This window comes from Dendrobates tinctorius, unplaced genomic scaffold (assembly GCF_039654945.1).
Source record: "Dendrobates tinctorius isolate UK_male_01 unplaced genomic scaffold, ASM3965494v1 ptg000022l, whole genome shotgun sequence".
Lineage (NCBI taxonomy): Eukaryota > Metazoa > Chordata > Amphibia > Anura > Dendrobatidae > Dendrobates > Dendrobates tinctorius.
The window spans coordinates 82,753,616-82,770,636 of record NW_027361690.1 but is presented as its reverse complement, the minus strand read 5'-3'; the positions used below and the strand labels follow the sequence as shown (position 1 = coordinate 82,770,636).

The window sequence follows — 17,021 nt, the reverse complement described above, 5'->3', positions numbered from 1 at the left end:
AGGACGTCCCACAGTACCTGTGTCCCCCAATGAGGCGAAGGAGAAACATGAATTTTTGTGATAACTCACTGTAAAATTCTTTTCTCCGAGACGCTCATTGGGGGACACAGCACCCACCCTGTTAGCCAAGTTGGCTTCTGTTTTGTTTGATTAATACACCTTTTTGAATGATATTAGGGGGGTGCCTTTTCTAGACATGTTGTTACCTGCATTAAGGTTGATGTTGTCTGATTTTTGTTTGTTCTCCTACTGCTTTTGCACCAAACTGGTTTAAACCCGCAATTGGGGCGAGGGTGTATACGGCGGAGGAGGAGCTAACCTCTTTTTTTCACTTAGTGTCAGCCTCAAGGCAGCAGTAGCATACACCCACAGTACCAGTGTACCCCAATGAGCGTCTCGGAGAGAACGATTTTACGGTGAGTTTATCACAAAAATCCATGTATTTCAATAGATTTAAAAAAGTGGACAGTTTGGCTTCTATAACCTCTATAAATTATACTGCATAACGGACTGTAGAAAATTCATGTTTCGGCTAACTTTTCAGAATTACATGACGTGTGTACATTTAGAATCACATTATTTCCTGTTTCTTGCATTATATGACTTGCATCTTGCATTTTCCACTAGTTTTTCTCTTGGCAGGCTATCTCTAAATTGCAGATGTCTCAGAGCTAGTAGGTGGAGACTAGCTGTTATAATGTCTCCCATATTCTGGACACAGAGAGACAATGGATTTTTGATCTTCTGTCTATCTACAACAGACAGACAGAAGCAGCAGCATGGAACATTATACCGCAGTACTGAGCAGTGTAGCTGTGAATCTAACGTTGGGATGAGACAACAATTACTAGAGAGCACCAGCACCATCTCTGCTTTTCTCTTAAGGGCCTGTCACACTAAGCGATATCGCTAGCAATATCGCTATAACGTCACTGGTTTTTGTGACGTTATAGCGATATTGCTATGTCTGATACTTACCTCCGACCGCTCCCCCGCTGGTTATTGCTGATCGCGCGAGAACGTCCTGGACCGTCGTCACAGCAGGAAGCTGACGACGAGCGACGCGTGGACGCGGGCAGGAGGACGTCAGGATCGCCTCGTCTGACAGGTAAGTAGCGGCCGCCAACCCCTGCGATGTTGCTGGTGAGATCTGCCTGTGTGGCAGCTCACTAGCGACCACTTAGCGATGTACCAGCGATCCTGACCGCGTCATATCGCTGGTCGGGATTGCTGGTACATCGCTAAGTGTGACAGTACCTTAACACTGCTCCTCACCCCCCATAGACTGCAATAAGCAGCCATAATCTTATCTCTAAGTTAGCTCTTTTACTGAGAGAATGATAAGTTTAGGAGGCAGGGGTTTGGGAATTAAATGGCTCATAAGTGGAAAAAGAAGCATACTTTCTTATATATATTACTCCATTTATTTTGTTTGCTTATACTAATGAATTATGGAAAATTTATGGAAGCAAAAAAGAGTAACCATCTTTTTTTTTTTCTCCATAAATCAATAGTACACATGAAAATAGAATAGTTTGTATTATATCTTATTAGAGAAATCTGCTTCTTTCTCTGCCATTCATTCTCAATTCTCGAGTAAAATCAGTCATCTGAATACAGATTTCCACATTACTGAGATAGATGACAGTTAGTGCTCATAAAGTTCTATGGAGAACTGCAACTGTTGTTTCAGAAGAACTTTCAGCAGAATGTCAGTGTATGCCTCTAGCTCCTCCCCTCTCCATAGATTCTTAAAAGCACCAACTGCCATCTCCTTTCTCAGTAATGGGAAAATCTGTCTTGTAGAGACAGTGGTAGATTTGTCTGATAAGATATATTATAAAATTGCTTATTTTTATGTGTACTATTGATTTATGAAATGCAAGTTAAAACAATTGTGATTGCTATGTGCTGTGATATGTAGTAGTGGCTGCAGAAGCCAAAAGAGTCAACATTTGTAATAAACTCCTACTGCAAAAATAATTTTTTTAGCCCATTTGGGTTACCATACGTTATCACTTGTCACTACTGAAACCATTGAGCGGTGATGCAGAAAGGAGTAGGATGAGAGTGCACACTGCACATACTCGGTGGTTTCCTGTGTACGTTGTGTGACCTCCGTCCGTGCCCACAAGAGTGACGCTGGCTATTCCTAAGTGCAGGACTGCCCAGTCTGACATCTACCGTATTGTTGGTTGCAGCACGGCTCAGGCCCTTGTCTTCTATATTCAGCCATGCTATAGCACTGATCTCATTTTCCCTAGTGCCTTATCAGGGGTCTATCACCGTGTCTGAACTTGGTGCAAGTGGGATAAAAGTTAGATTTAAAGAGGACCTTTCACTGGATGTTTTCATTTGCCCTGAGTACCTCCGCCAATTGCTGCTGCATGACTCTGGAATAGTTTTTTCTTCTGGTCCCTCTATTCCAAAGTTATGTCCCCAAAGTTTCCCTTCACCCAACTGAGTGTATACCACAGAACATTTTTGTTTTAAAGGAAACTTCTCACCTGAAAAACCGCTGCTAACCTGCAGATATGGGGTAAATCTGTAGGTTGATAGCGTTACTAACCTGCCCGGCACCTGCATGCTGCGGGGAGAAAATGAGCTTTATAGCCCCTGGCAGCTTTCCGGTTTCAGTCACTGGGTCGGCGCCAATTCAGTCACCACGCTGAGTATACAGAGCGGCCACTGTAACCGCCCCCCCGGCCCTGACTGACAGCCGGCCCCGATGTAGAGCCAGTGTCAGTCAAGACTGGGGATGCAGTGACTGAACCAGCAATGGCGCCGCCCCGGTGACTGAAACCAGAACGCTGCCAGGGGAATAAAGTTCATTTTCTCTCTGCAGCGTTTGGTTAAGGGCTGGGCAGATTAGTAATGCTATTAACCTGCAGCTTACCCACATATCTCCTGGTATATTGTTTTTCTGGTGACAGATTGCCTGTAAAACTTCCATTGAAAGGTCCTCTTTAAGTGGTAAAACCCCATTTTGATTTGCCTGGTAGTCCAATGACCCCCAATTCTTCATTGCTTTTGCACCTTTTCTTGTCTAGTTTTGTGTGTGTAGCACTTTTTTTTGCACCCAATTCATTCAAAGTTGCAAAACTGTTCAAGACAAGGAAAAATTAAATTTGTGTATCGCGTGTGTTATTTTGATGAATCTGGAACCAAAAACGGCAACTGATACCACGAGATAAAAAGGCAGTGACAATGATGAATCTGGGCCTTTATTGCAAGTGACACCCTAATATTTCCCCTAATATGCGGTTTCATTTGGATAGGGCAATATATGTAAAACAAGCATTTGTAGCCACACTCCTTTCCCAATATCATCCCATCTAAACAGGCCGGCAATCACATGATGAATGAGAAAATGCTTCTTCCCAGATAAAATAATTTTTGCTTACTTGAAAATCGTTGTTCTCTGCAGCACTTCGTCTGTTAGAAATAGGATATGTGCTGCCGAGTACATAATGTTCTGTGCATATTAATGATTGTTCTGTACAAATTAAACTGTGAGCAGACTATTAAACTACAGCTTACATGTAGCCAGCCCATCAGTGGTCATTTAACAGCCACCATTCGGCTGGGAGCTCACCAGCGGTCACACGGGGCTCGGATGTTGGTGAATGCTGTTTTAGCTGCACAGGGGAGACCAACTCTATATTACTGCCTGCGGGTTTAGAATTGGACGTCGTAACCGCTCCTGTAGGTGTCATGTGTAAGGGTGCCAATACTGTTATGTATTTTGCCACCTGTTAATGGGCACTTAGGAAAGTTAGACAGATAATGTCTGCACCTTCTTTTTTGAGACATATGTCTGATATAAGAAATGGCAATAGAGCAGTCTTGATTGATCACCTTTCAAATAAAACTTTAATTCTGAGAAAAAGTCATATTTGTATTTGAAAGCAACGTTCTTATATACTAATATATTTAATATCTGCTTTTTTTTTCTGCAGATTGCACTGTTACACTCTTCAGACAAGGTGCTATCACACATCTCCTCCAAGTGCCTCTCTTCTTTGGTGCTATATCAACTTAAATTCCAGGTGAGCTGTCATTTTGTTTTCCTTTTGCCCTTGTGATTGCCAGTGGTCTGTATTTCACTATTGGGTCACACTTGCGAATGTGATGCGAGAAACTTGCGCGAGTCTCTCGCATCAATACCCGGCACTGCCGCCGGCACTCGGGACCGGAGTGTGCAGCTGCATGTCTTTCTATACAGCCGCACACTCCGGTCCCGAGTGCCGGTGTCAGTGCCAGGAATTGATGCAAGATACTCGTACGAGTTTCTCGCATTGCACTCGCAAGTATGACCCCGGCCTTAGGGCTCACTCACACAAGCGTATACCACGGCCGAGTGCTATGCAATAAAACATCACGTAGCACTCGGCCCAGTGTTAATCACTCTACGGGGCAGCTCAGATCTGCGATTATTTTCTCATGCTGACTAAGCATTCTGCGATTGGCTGCCGCAAACATGTCACACTTGCCCATACAAGTGAATGTCATCCCAGAGCAGTACGATTAGCGTGGATGTTGGCAATGGAGAAATTACTTTCTCCGTCTCCTCCATAGCTGTGCTGGGATTCTCCTCATGTGACAGGATCAGAGCTCAGTGGACTGACACTTGGCTCACACTTGGTGCAGAGCAGGAGCCATTAGCATATTGCATCTGGTGCTCTTGCATTGGATGCTATACGCCAGTATGACCCCAGCCTTAGGGTACAATCACACTGCCGTATATTCTCCCGTACAAGAGAATCCGGACGATTATGCTAATGTCACTCTGATCAAACTTTGTCAGAGTTTGATCCGAGTATCACCATAGTGTGATCCGATGAGATAATCGCGGGTGCGGTGCGGATGGAGAACTTAATTTCTCCATCTTCTCCATTGTTTCTGTGCTCGTACATCAGACTGCTCTCCGATGGCAGCAGAGTGCAGTCTGATGTTTCACACGCACGCACCCATAGACTTGTGTGGGTGCGTGTGATCCGATTATCAAATGCACTTGCAGAATGTTGCAATTGTTTTCTTGGGTCGAGTGCTCTCCGATAAAACATTACATGGCACTCGGCCGTGTTATATGCTATTGTGAGCGAGCCCTTACATACATGGTTCACTCTGTAACATTATAATAGAAAAGGTATTAGGTGCTTGATATTCGTGGAAATTGGAGGAGAAACGAGCTGCAACATATGATTTGCTGACCCGTCCCAATTTTATGGCAAAATATACATCAGCCCACTTAGGGGTACGTACATCGGGACTCATCCATGTGGTAAACTTGCTGTGTATTTCTGTACCATCATTGTGTATGGGATTATTAGATCTCGTTCACACTGTGGACTGTGCATCTTACCTGCACCATTTAAACAACAGAATTTTCAGCTCTATTTCTGCTTTAGAGGGTCCAGTTGGAAATGACCCAGTGTGCTTATATCCTAATAGTGAGGGTGCTGGTATGTTTTAGGAGAGATGACTGTAAGGCTGTGTGAACACATTGTGTTTTTCTTCTGCTCGGAAATGGGCAAAAAACGCTATGGAATCCTTATGCAAGCTAATTCGATGGCAATCCTGAAGTGTTGTGCACATGATCAGTAAATTTCCTTTTGTTTGCTTTTTTACCCGCTTCCTGTGGTCTTTCCCACTATGTCATCTGTGTGACAGCATGGGAAACACCGGTGCGGCGATCTCATCGGCGGTAACTCTACCGCCGGTAAGGCCGTCAGTCATAGCACTGCTGGGTAATGCTGTCAGATGTCAGCGTGACCCCGCAGCTGTTATTGTGACCCGCAGCGGTAACCTGTGGTAACGCTACTGCCGGTAAGACCGTTGGTCATATCGTTGCGGGGTAATGCTGTCAGATGTCAGCGTGACACGCAGCGGTGATCTGCGGTAACGCTACTGCCGGTAAGACCATCGGTCATAACGCTGTGGGGTAACGCTGTCAGATGTCAGCATGACCCCGCAGCTGTGACTGTGTCCCTCAGCGGTGACCTACGGTAAAAAGCTTACCGCAGGTCAGCAGGCGTGGGCTGATGATACTACTGCTCCCATTGGGCTACGTCTGTTGTCACTGACAAGTGATGGCAGGAGCCGCTGATGGGGGACGTAGTTTCATCTGCCTGTGCCTGTGCTCACAGTTTAAAAAAAAAAAAGTAAAATAATTACATGCATGTCCAAATAAAAATAAAAAAAAATTATACTCGCCTAACACCAAATCACCGATGCTCTCGTCTTCTACAAAAAATGTAAAATAATGAACCAGCATATACTCGCCTGTCCGCCATAGTCCATGTAATCCCGAATGTCCCACGGCGATATCACGTGTAGAGCAGTCACATCAGGAGATGTGACTGCTCTACCCGGCCGTCAGCGAAACACTGACAGGAGGTAATCGCTTCGGCAGTGTATCACTGAGCTGCCGTGAGAGAGTTCACCGGAGTTCATCAGCTGATTATTTCCGGTGCTCTCACTTACGACACCGCTGCGTGAGAACTTTCTTATGGCAGCTTAGTGATACTGAGGAAGCGGTTACCTCCTGTCAGTGTGTCGCCGACTTTCACAGTCACATCAGTGACTGCCCCAAAAGTCATCAGGATCATCGTGGGACATTATGGATTATCTTCCCTGTGGACAGGTGAGGAATATTGTGGTTTATTTTATTTTTGTTGCAAGAGACATTGGCGTCAGTGGATTAGGTGTTCGGTGAGTATGGTTTATGGGGTTAATAATGGACAGGTGTCTTATAGATGCCTCTATTACTAATCTGTGGACTTGATGTCACAGGACAATACAAAGGTGACATGAACACCGTTTGCTACAGCTACAGGGCAAGTGGGAAGAACGAGGCAAAGTGCCAGATTTGGCACATCTTATAGATGCGCCTTTTCTGGGGCGGCTGAGAGCTAATGTTTTTAGTCTTGGATGGGGCAATTATCCATGGCCCCTTCCTAGGCTATTAATATCATCCCTCAGCTGTCTACCTAGTCTTTGCTGGTTAGATTTTATAGGTGGACCGTATATCATTTTTTTCCAGGGTCCCTTTGTAAACTAGCCAGTAAAGGCTAAGCAAACATCTGTGAGCTGATATTAATAGCCTGGGAACCATTATGGGTATTGGCTCCTTCCCAGAATATTAGCATCAGACGTTGGCTGAAAATTTACGCTGGAGCCCACGCAATTTTTTTTTTTCATTAGCAGTTGCTCTTTGGTTACAGCCTATGTAGGTTCATTCTGTTAACACTCCTACATAGGTGACAATGTGTGTGTTTGTGTTTACTTATTGGCTTAGTAATGAGGGTGTCGGGCTGACACCTTTTCATTACTAAGCCTAGAGCTAAGTGTCAATGACAGCTGCTGACACCAAGCCCTAATCCCATTACCATAATACCACTACATCAACATGCAAAAGGTGGTGTTGAACCAAGAAATTACATCACAAAACTTTTTTTAAAAATATCTTTATTTTGCTCAAAAAAGCTTTCATTGCTGTACAAATATGCATGCAAAATGCATGCAAAAAACGTGGCAAAAACGCACGGTTTTGCCACAGCATTTTTCCTGCTAAGAGATGCAGAAACCTTGCAGGAATTTTTGCAAGCAAATACTCAATGTGCACACACAGCCTTAAAATCGCTGTTGAAGTTACAAAAGATTTTCAAGTGATTTTTTTTATTTTTTTTATTTTCCTTTGTAGAGAAGAAATGCGGTTGCTGCTTTGTTCAAATCACTTGAAATCCAAGAATGAAGCGAATAAAATAAATTTCTATTCTGGAGAAATTTTGCTGAGATTTTGATACTACTGAATGCATTCCTATTTACAGCAATATCACATGGCCTAAGATCGCCCTTGTATTACCAGCTAGCACTAACTGTATTTTTCTCCTCCCTTCCTTCTATCCTCTAGAATGAGGTAAATGCTCATTGGATTCAGTTCTGCCTAAATACTTTGGGTGATGATCTAGGATCCTGCACACTCACGCCATGTCTGATGTCTCTGATATCTGTTTACAAAGGATTCCTTGTGGATGAGCGGATCAGAAAAGCAGGTAGGATTATGCCACCTTTTTATGAATGTGACAATGGACATGTACCATCCACAAATTTTAGATCTGCTGACGGAGTCAAATTAGCAAATTACTTCTCCATAGAGAGGAGGGGAGAGCCTGATGCCCCAGTACTGACTCCCACCAAGTTGCTCTTACAGTGGGTACGGAAAGTATTCAGACGCCTTTAAATGTTTCACTCTTTGTTTCATTGCAGCCATTTGGTAAATTCAGAAAAATTCATTTTTTTCTCATTAATGTACACTCTACACCCCACCTTGACTGAAAAAAAACAGAAATTTAGAAATGTTTGCAAATTTATTAAAAAAGAAAAATTGAAATATCACATGATTATAACTATTCAGATCCTTTGCTCAGACACTCATATTTAAGTCACATGCTGTCCTTTTCTTTGTGATCCTCCTTGAGATGGTTCTACTCCTTCATTGAGTCCAGCTGTGTTTAATTAAACTGATAGAACTTGATTTGTAAAGACACACACCTGTCTATATAAGACCTCACAGCTCACAATGCATGTCAGACCAAATGAGAATCATGAGGCCAAAGGAACTGGCCAAGGAGCTCAGAGACAGAATTGTGGCAAGGCACAGATCTGGCCAGGGTTACAGAAGAATTTCTGCAGTACTCAAGGTTCCTAAGTACCTCCATAATCCTTAAATGGAAGAAGTTTGGGACAACCAGAAGTCTTCCTAGACCTGTCCATACAGCCAAACTGAGCAATCGTGGGGGAAGAGCCTTGGTGAGAGAGGTAAAGAAGAACCCCAAGACCACTGTGGCTGAGCTCCAGGGACACAGTAGGGAGATGGGAGAATGTTGCACAAAGTCAACTATCACTGCAGCCCTCCACCAGTCAGGCTTTTATGGCAGAGTGGCCTGTCCTCTGGTCTGATGAGACGAAAATATAACTTTTTGGTGATAATTCTAAGCAGTATGTGTGGAGAAAACCAGGCACTGCTCATCACCTGCCCAATACAATCCCAACAGTGAAACATGGTGGTGGCAGCATCATGGTATGGGGATATTTTTCAGCTGCAGGGACAGGACGACTGGTTGCAATTGAAGGAAATATGAATGTGGCCAAGTACAGAGATATCCTGGATGAAAACCTCTTCCAGAGAGCTCTGGACCTCAGACTTGGCCGTAGGTTCACCTTCAAACAAGACAATGACCCTAAGCACACAGCTAAAATAACAAAGGAGTGGCTTCAGAACAAATCTGACCATTCTTCACTGGCCCAGCCAGAGCCCTGACCTAAACCCAATTGAGCATCTCTGGAGAGACCTGGAAATGGCTGTCCACTAACGTTTACCATCTAACCTGACAGAACTGGAGAGGATCTGCAAGAAAGAATGGCAGAGGATCCCCAAATCCAGGTGTGAAAAACTTGTTGCATCATTTCCAAGAAGACCCATGGCTGTACTAGGTCAAAGGGTGCTTCTACTCAATACTGAGCAAAGGGTCTGAATACTTATGACCATGTGATATTTCAGTTTTTCTTTTTTAATAAATTTGCAAAAATTTCTACATTTCTGGGTTTTTTTCAGTCAAGATGGCGTGCTGAGTGCACATTAATGAGAAAAAAATGAACTTTTTTGAATTTACCAAATGGCTGCAATGAAACAGTGTGAAAAATTTAGAGGTCTGAATACTTTCCTTACCACTGTATGGGGTCTGCTATGCTGCCGAAACTCTACATCAGGATCGGTGTGTCTATTCTTATGTTCAGAATGCATCATAGCCCCCAACCTCCCAGTGGTTAGGGTCTGCCATACCCTCAGGTTAGAAATGACCTTCTTGGCTGACCATATTGAGCTGTCACCCTCGTACAACTATACTGAAGCAGCGAGTATACTGTTTCTAGTTCATGATGCCATACAATGATTCACAATCTGGTTAAGTAACTTGCGTTTTTTCTTCTAGATCATCTGCTGCAGATTATGGGGGCTCTGGAAGATGTATTTGTAGGATTCTGCTCCACCAGTATCACTCGCCTTTCAGTAACTGATTGCCAGCCCCCTCCATTAAAGGCTGAGTCAAGCAGTCAGCTCTCCTGCCTCTTGGATCTATTGGAAGTCTTGGTTGCCTTAAGGATAGAGCTGAAGTTAGACGTTTCCCTCTGCAGACTCGTCTTATCTGTGATTCTTCCTCAGACCTTGGACCTAATGTCCGTTCCTGTTCCTTACTTTGTTAAGAAGCAGGTCATCTTGGTGCTAAAACGATGTCTGCTGTATAAAGCTGGAGAAGATTTCCTGTCTTCTCCTCACAATATATGTAACCAGCAAGATGCAGCTTCAGATGAGGCGTTAGCCATCCTGGCTTCCACACTGCTGAATGCAGTACACCATGGCTGGCTACTGCTAGTGCCTTCAAGTGACAGGTCGAGCAGCTTTGGCGGTGCCAACGAAGGCTCAGAGCGTGGTCCTGACCTGGTGTTCCTGGGAGCTGCCAGTCTTTCTGTTCTCAAAGCCTTGGATATTCAGTTCCATAATAAAGATAATTCCTACAGTAGCGCTGGACAAGGTAATATCTGCAATATAGTGTAATCATTGTTCCATCCCCAGTGCAAATCAGGTTTATTAACAAGGTCAAGAAATTTTCTTCTGTTTGCAGTAAACAAATCAACCAAGAACAATGTAAATAGCGCAACACAACTAATAAGGGGTTTCTCCAAATCCTATGCAAAGTGCTACTTTTACTGACTACTTCTGGTGCAGAATTATTTACCCCCTTAATGACAAGCATCTTTAGTACTTAATACAGCCCTTTGGCTGTTATCAGCAGCTGCAATCATGGTCCACAGCCAGACACCAGGCTCTGACAGCGTTCCTGGGGAGTCATAACCCATTCCTCATGGGCACTCATAGGATTTCATGATACTTGATTGAATCCATCCTGCCCTCCACACGCTGCACATTTTCAGTGCCACAGGGGGCAAGGTAGCCCCAAAGCATCACCGGCATTCTTCTCTGTAGGCATCACCGAGCCACCGCCATGTTTCTCTGTATGCATCACCGAGCCACCGCCATGCTTCTCTGTAGGCATTTATTTAAAGCGTACATTAAATGTCAAAAAGAAAAATCAAAACTCCAGATTTGCAGTTTTTCAGCTGCCACACGGTAATAAAAAGCAATCAAAATCTTGAATGTATCTGAAAAGGTATGAATGAAAATACCAGCTCAGCAGGCCAAAAAGCAACACTTCATAGCGCTCCATCAATAGAAAAGTAAGGAAAAAATGAGGGTCTAAGGCCTGTTTCACACTTCCGTTTTTTCAAATCCGTCAAAATCCGTTGGTTTCCGTAAAAAAACGGATCCGCCATTTTTTTGCAGGATCCGTTTTTTTGTCCCATAGACTTCCATTAGTGGTTACCGCGGATCCGTCAAAAAAACGGATCCGTTTGCATCAGTTTCCGTCAAAAAAACGGAAACGGATCCGTTTTGCGGACACAAAAACGGAAGTTTGAAACAGGCCTTAGAGAAAATGTAGTTGTACTAACTTGGGGAATCATAATGCTGGGATATTTTTAATACAAAATTAAATGCTGTGAAAACAAAACCTTAAAAACAATTGTGGATATTTTTTAAGTGTATTTTATCATTCAAAACTACAATTTGCCCTGCAAAAAAAACAGCCCCCCCCCATACTGCTATATCAATGGAAAAAGAAAGTTTCAAATAATAATGAAGAGCAGAAGTATTTAGGCACCGGTATTCCAACGCTTGGATGTATAGTCACAGACTATAGCAACCGGTTGAGTAGTATTACGGGCTAAGACCAAGGTATACAGCTTATAGAAAAGTGAAAAGCCGCACTCACCGAGTCCTAGTGAAACGCAGGGAGCAAAACGTTGGGATGTCCACTTTTTTCATCCCCGCACCCTTTTCCCCGGCCCACCTGCATGCCGCTGAATTATATCCATATAATTTCGATTAAAGAACTTTTAGCTACAAGAATTCAGTGAGTGATGCTTTTCACTTTTCTATAAACTGCAAAATAAAGTTTCAGGTTTTGTAACTTGAGAAAGGTAATAACAAGACTGAAAACGACGTCTGCTTTTTTTCCCAAACTAGAATACTGCCGTTGTGACAAAGCGTCTGCGGAGCTGCGATATTTGTGATAGGATTATGTAAAGTATGTATGAAAAAGACTAAGCTTCAACCACTAGATGGCGCCAGTCTTACTACTCTGTACAACAATGGAGTCATTTAATAAGGTTTTTGGTCAGATTATGGTTAACTCTTCCCTGAACTATGAAGTTTGACGTTCCACCTCCACATTTACTGATGCTTTTACTCCAGAACTTAATATCATACTTAAACTGGATTTACACTGGCCTGTTATAGTCCTAGAAACGCTCCTCTCCCTATAATCATGCAGTGTAAACAGGCTGACGAAGACCCGATAAACAAGCAAAACGCTCGTTCATCCGGTGAAATGACTTTTAAAAAATCTTCGTTCTCGGCAGCACATCATCCAGTGTAAACAGGACCTGTGCTGCCGATAATCTATTTCTGATCATTCTGTGCATGTGGACAAGCTATTGGCCTTTTGCTGTCGTTTCATGGCTTGTTTACATTCGGCTTACAAGTAGCTGATCGGCGGTCATATAATACCGCAAGTCAGGTAGTGTAAACCCACTCTTACTAAATAAGCCGTACTGAATACTAAATGGTTAAACACCCCAGGCTGTCTGCGCTCAGTCTTCCCCTCTCTTAGGCCAGGATCACACATGCGAGAAACTCGGACGAGTCTCGCATCTTAATACCCGGCATTGCCGCCGGCACTCGGGAGCGGAGCGCTCAGCTACATGTATTTCTATGGAGCCGCACTCTCCGCTGCCAAGTGCCTGGTATTAAGATGCGAGACTCGTCCGAGTTTCTCGCATGTGTGATCCCGGCCTTAGTTGTAGGAATGAATAATGCGACTGTGGAACACAATAGGTGGAGCTGCCAAATATTGGGCCACTGGGACCTTGATAAATCTGAATTGACCCATCTTTCCTCAGTAAGCCTAAGGCCTGTTTCACACTTCAGTTTTTTTGTGTCAGTTAAAATTCGCCAAAATGGCGGAAAGCGGATCCGTTGCTAGCTGATGTGAACGGATACTACCAGACCGTTTTTTGACGGATCTGATGAATGAAGAATTTTAAAGGAACCGCAGCCCGGGAAGGGGAGAGAGAGAGAATGAGAATTTTTTTCTGTCCACCAGAAATGATTTCAGGGTTAAATTTTCGGCTGACTTCATTCCTCCGGGCACGCGCACTATAAAATGCGGATCCTGCAGCAAAAAAAAAAAAAACGTTGCATGGTCCGTTCGGGCATGTCGGCGGACACCAAAAAATTGACGGATCCGCAAAAAAAACGATCCAACGGATGGCCATCCGTCAAGATCCGCTGGTAATGCAAATCAATGGGGAAAAAAACGGATCCGCCAAAAAAATGGCGGATCCGGTTTTTTTTTTTGCAATACTGCGGATTTTGACTGATGGTCAAAAACGGAAGTGTGAAACAGGCCTTAGCAGGTGAGACTACGGTGTCTCATTCCAGGTCCCAATATAGGGATTATATGCACCTCTCCCCGACATACAATCAATATTACCTAGAAGATGGAAGTCTGTGCACTCACCCCTCTAGATCTAATGGGGTCGCATTATGGAGGATATGATGGCTGCCAAATCCGCTAACACCCTGGAAGTTCATAGTAAAATCCTGAGTATGCCATCGCTGCCCGCACCCTCCTCGATACCTGCAGAAATCTTCATTTATTGCTTTTTCTCCTGGACCCCGTTATTGTCTTGTCAAAAACATTAGAACTTTCTTACATTAGCTTTCCATACATCTTTACTTAGGAATACATTCACTTACACACTGTTCAAAGATAAGTTAGAGACTTGTAAAAGAGAGGCAATGTTCCAAATGTCACGAGGCTGGCTTTGTTTGGATATCTCGGGGAGATGGAAGTAAATGAGAAAAGGAAACTTCAAAGATGTTTGATTAGAACTTCTTGTTCCCCTCCAGGTCTACTTGTGATTTTTGTGTGCCGGGTAAGTGCAGTTATTTGGTGGTGTAGTAAGTACATTTTGTGTTACGTGACCTCATCAGTCCTACACTTGGACATAACATGAGTTATGGTAGATAAAGCCTCTTGGATTGTTCCTCTAACTACAGAAACATTCACTGTTAGGTGAGGTTGGATCGGACGAATTGTAAGGTAAGAAGACTAACGTTTATTTTTATTTGTTTCTAGGGTGTACTGAATTTTCAGAAATTCCCATGTGTATGGCTCACATCCTGAATTTCCTGAAACCACATCTTGGATGGAAGGAGCCAGCGCACCTCTGTGAATGGGTGTCCCTCACCTTTATAGAGCAGGACGATGACATGTTGGAGGTAGCGAAGAGTTTGCTCCAGATGTACCTACACAGTCCAAGGTGTGCAGCTTCATCTCTTGCCCAAATGACAGTTTTACTAGTTTGTACCCATAATCTTCTGCGAGCCCATACTGTACCTGTGTTCAGCTTCCTTTTCTGATGCATTGATACAGAAATCTGGGAAATGAAAGAGAAAATTATTTAATTTTGGTTACTGACGTATTTTAGAATAAAAATGGCTTTGGACCCTCCATGCGGCCACTGGCTGGCATGTGTGCCACCATACAGGGCATATGCAACTGTTACCAATATAAGTTTTGGTAGTGCGTTTTTTTTTTTTTTTCAAACTTTTTTATTTTTCATTTCTCCAGGCTGTGGAGCAATGATGTGAATTATCTTTATGCTTCCTTGACCTTTTCTGCACGGCCTTGAACAATGAGTAACAAGGAGGGGGGACAAGCCTAGGCTAGTTCATGATAATAACAAGAATGTTATTTTTTTGTATTCCGGTTCAGACTGCACTCTACAACTATTGATATTGAGAAGGACGTTTGGAAGTTGCCATCACATCAGTGCGGGATCAATCCACATTGTATCTTCTTGTTCCTGTTGAAGAATGTGTCGTTTGATGTATCGGTCCTGTTGGACTTCCTGATCTCCTCCGAGACCTGCTTTCTTGAGTATTTTGTCAGGTATTTGAAGCTTCTGAAGGGAGACTGGCCTCAATTTTGCTTAACCTGCAGCTTTATTGATAAGTCAGCCTCTCTCCAGTTTCATGGTGTGGACAATGTCTCCGACTGTCCTATGCCGGCAGTGAACAGGTCACGTGCACAAGAAACCATTTGTAATCCACGTGTGGATACGTCTACTGGGCCAAAGCATAGGCAGTCAAGATGTTCTCACCCATCTGACTCTGAAAGTTCATCCTCTTTAGGTGCTCTTCATCGCCTTGTAGAATATGACAGCTCTGAAGATTCAGAATCAGAAATGTCAGCTAGCGATCCTTGTCTGGTTCCCTCGCACCCTGCTGGGGCTGACAGTTCAGATTTAGCTAGACCTATGAAGAAGCTGGGGCTGACAGCCGTGGGTTCGGTATTCCATTCCACATCGGTAAATGTGGGCATCCTGCAGAAATCGGCACGGTGTCTGCAAGATCTCCAGGAAGCCATTAGCAGACTCCATAGAAAGAAGCTGTTTCCATACAACCCATCTGCTTTACTTAAGCTGCTGACCCATGTGTGTGCCCGGAGCAAAGAGTGAAGCACTCACGTGACTAAATCATGTCATCTGGATCCATTTCCCCAATAAGGAAGCAATGAACATGCACTAAGTTTCTGAGATTCCCGCTCCATGTTCCTTTAAAATGAAATACTGACCCATGTTATATGCATGTAACTAGGCCAAAACTCAATACTTCCTTGACCGCTCATAATCAGTATGTTGCTGAAAAATATTATCTGAGCTTTGCCTAGTAATTTATTCAAGACAGGCTGTCATTTATTAGGGTTGTCCTAAGGTCACTAGTGTACAACTGTTTCCATTGTCCCAATGGCGTGGCAATGCACATGCTCCATTCAATTAGAGGACATGGGACCCCCAGTCTTGGGAAAGATGAGGGTCCCCGCAGTTGGACCACTGCAATGAAACACAGGTGATATTATGTGATTTTGGGGCAACCCTTTGAACATTTTTTACAGCTACCTATAAATCCCATCCACTTTGCTGGAACTTTAAGACGTTGCGTTTTCAATGCAGAATCAAAAACGCACCGACGTCGTAGGAACGTAGCTTAAAAGCAGCATTTTTGCAGGTGGGAACATGACCTTACTTAGACAACTGACCGTTTAGTCAAGTTTGAGAATAATTCTGTTCTTGAAGGATCAGAATCTAAATTCTGTTAAACCTAACATGAATGTTTTTCACTATAAGTAATAGGTGCTATAGATCGCCATTGTGTCGTCACACTGACACTTATCTGTGAGATTGCCAGAGCCAAACTCTTGGTAATTCCTATGCTATTCTGGCTCGTCTGCTGTTACTGTGCTGTAAATCTTGTCCTCATGGGAATAAAAGTATAGTAAAAGTAGGGTTTGAGTTTTGTCATTTTAATGCTTAAAAACCTAGGCTCCTCCACATTGCGCACAAATTTTGCAACTTTTTTTTTACAAAGGCATTTACACCAGAATTTTGACATCATGGCCCAGATTCATCGAGGTGATTAAGTTCTGTGTAGATGTGTGCAGCCAGAAATGTATCTTTGCAATTTACGATATTGAGTTTGTTAGAAACTAAACAGTTTTTTTTGCTTATTTTATGAAGGAATGAAACTTAAGTTTATTTATTAATGGAGTCGTCCGAGCTTATCAAGTAGATTTAGCGAGACCGCACACGTCTAGTCAGAATGTGGCCGAGAGTATGCATATCTGCGTTCACATGGCTGCTTGGTGTGCGCGCTATGGGCAATTTGAGAACTGACAAGTCTGCAGTCACATGGAGTTGACTGCAGACTTTTGTAATAAGTCTGGAAATCTCATTAAGCAATTTGGCCATTTTGCTGCAATTTTTTTTTTCCTTTA

General features: G+C 43.3%; 1 protein-coding gene across 1 annotated transcript in view; it reads left to right on the top strand.

The window, feature by feature from the left end:
• LINS1 (lines homolog 1) overlaps nucleotides 1-16,531 on the top strand; it is a 38,828-nt gene extending 22,297 nt beyond the window's left edge. Inside the window, exons 4-8 of the mRNA XM_073568816.1 lie at nucleotides 3,960-4,049; nucleotides 7,916-8,057; nucleotides 9,996-10,595; nucleotides 14,322-14,505; nucleotides 14,961-16,531. Of these exons, the coding sequence (XP_073424917.1) occupies nucleotides 3,960-4,049; nucleotides 7,916-8,057; nucleotides 9,996-10,595; nucleotides 14,322-14,505; nucleotides 14,961-15,705 (1,761 nt within the window). The 3' untranslated portion in view covers nucleotides 15,706-16,531. The remainder of the gene's footprint in view (nucleotides 1-3,959; nucleotides 4,050-7,915; nucleotides 8,058-9,995; nucleotides 10,596-14,321; nucleotides 14,506-14,960) is intronic.
• The last annotated feature ends 490 nt before the right edge of the window (nucleotides 16,532-17,021 follow it).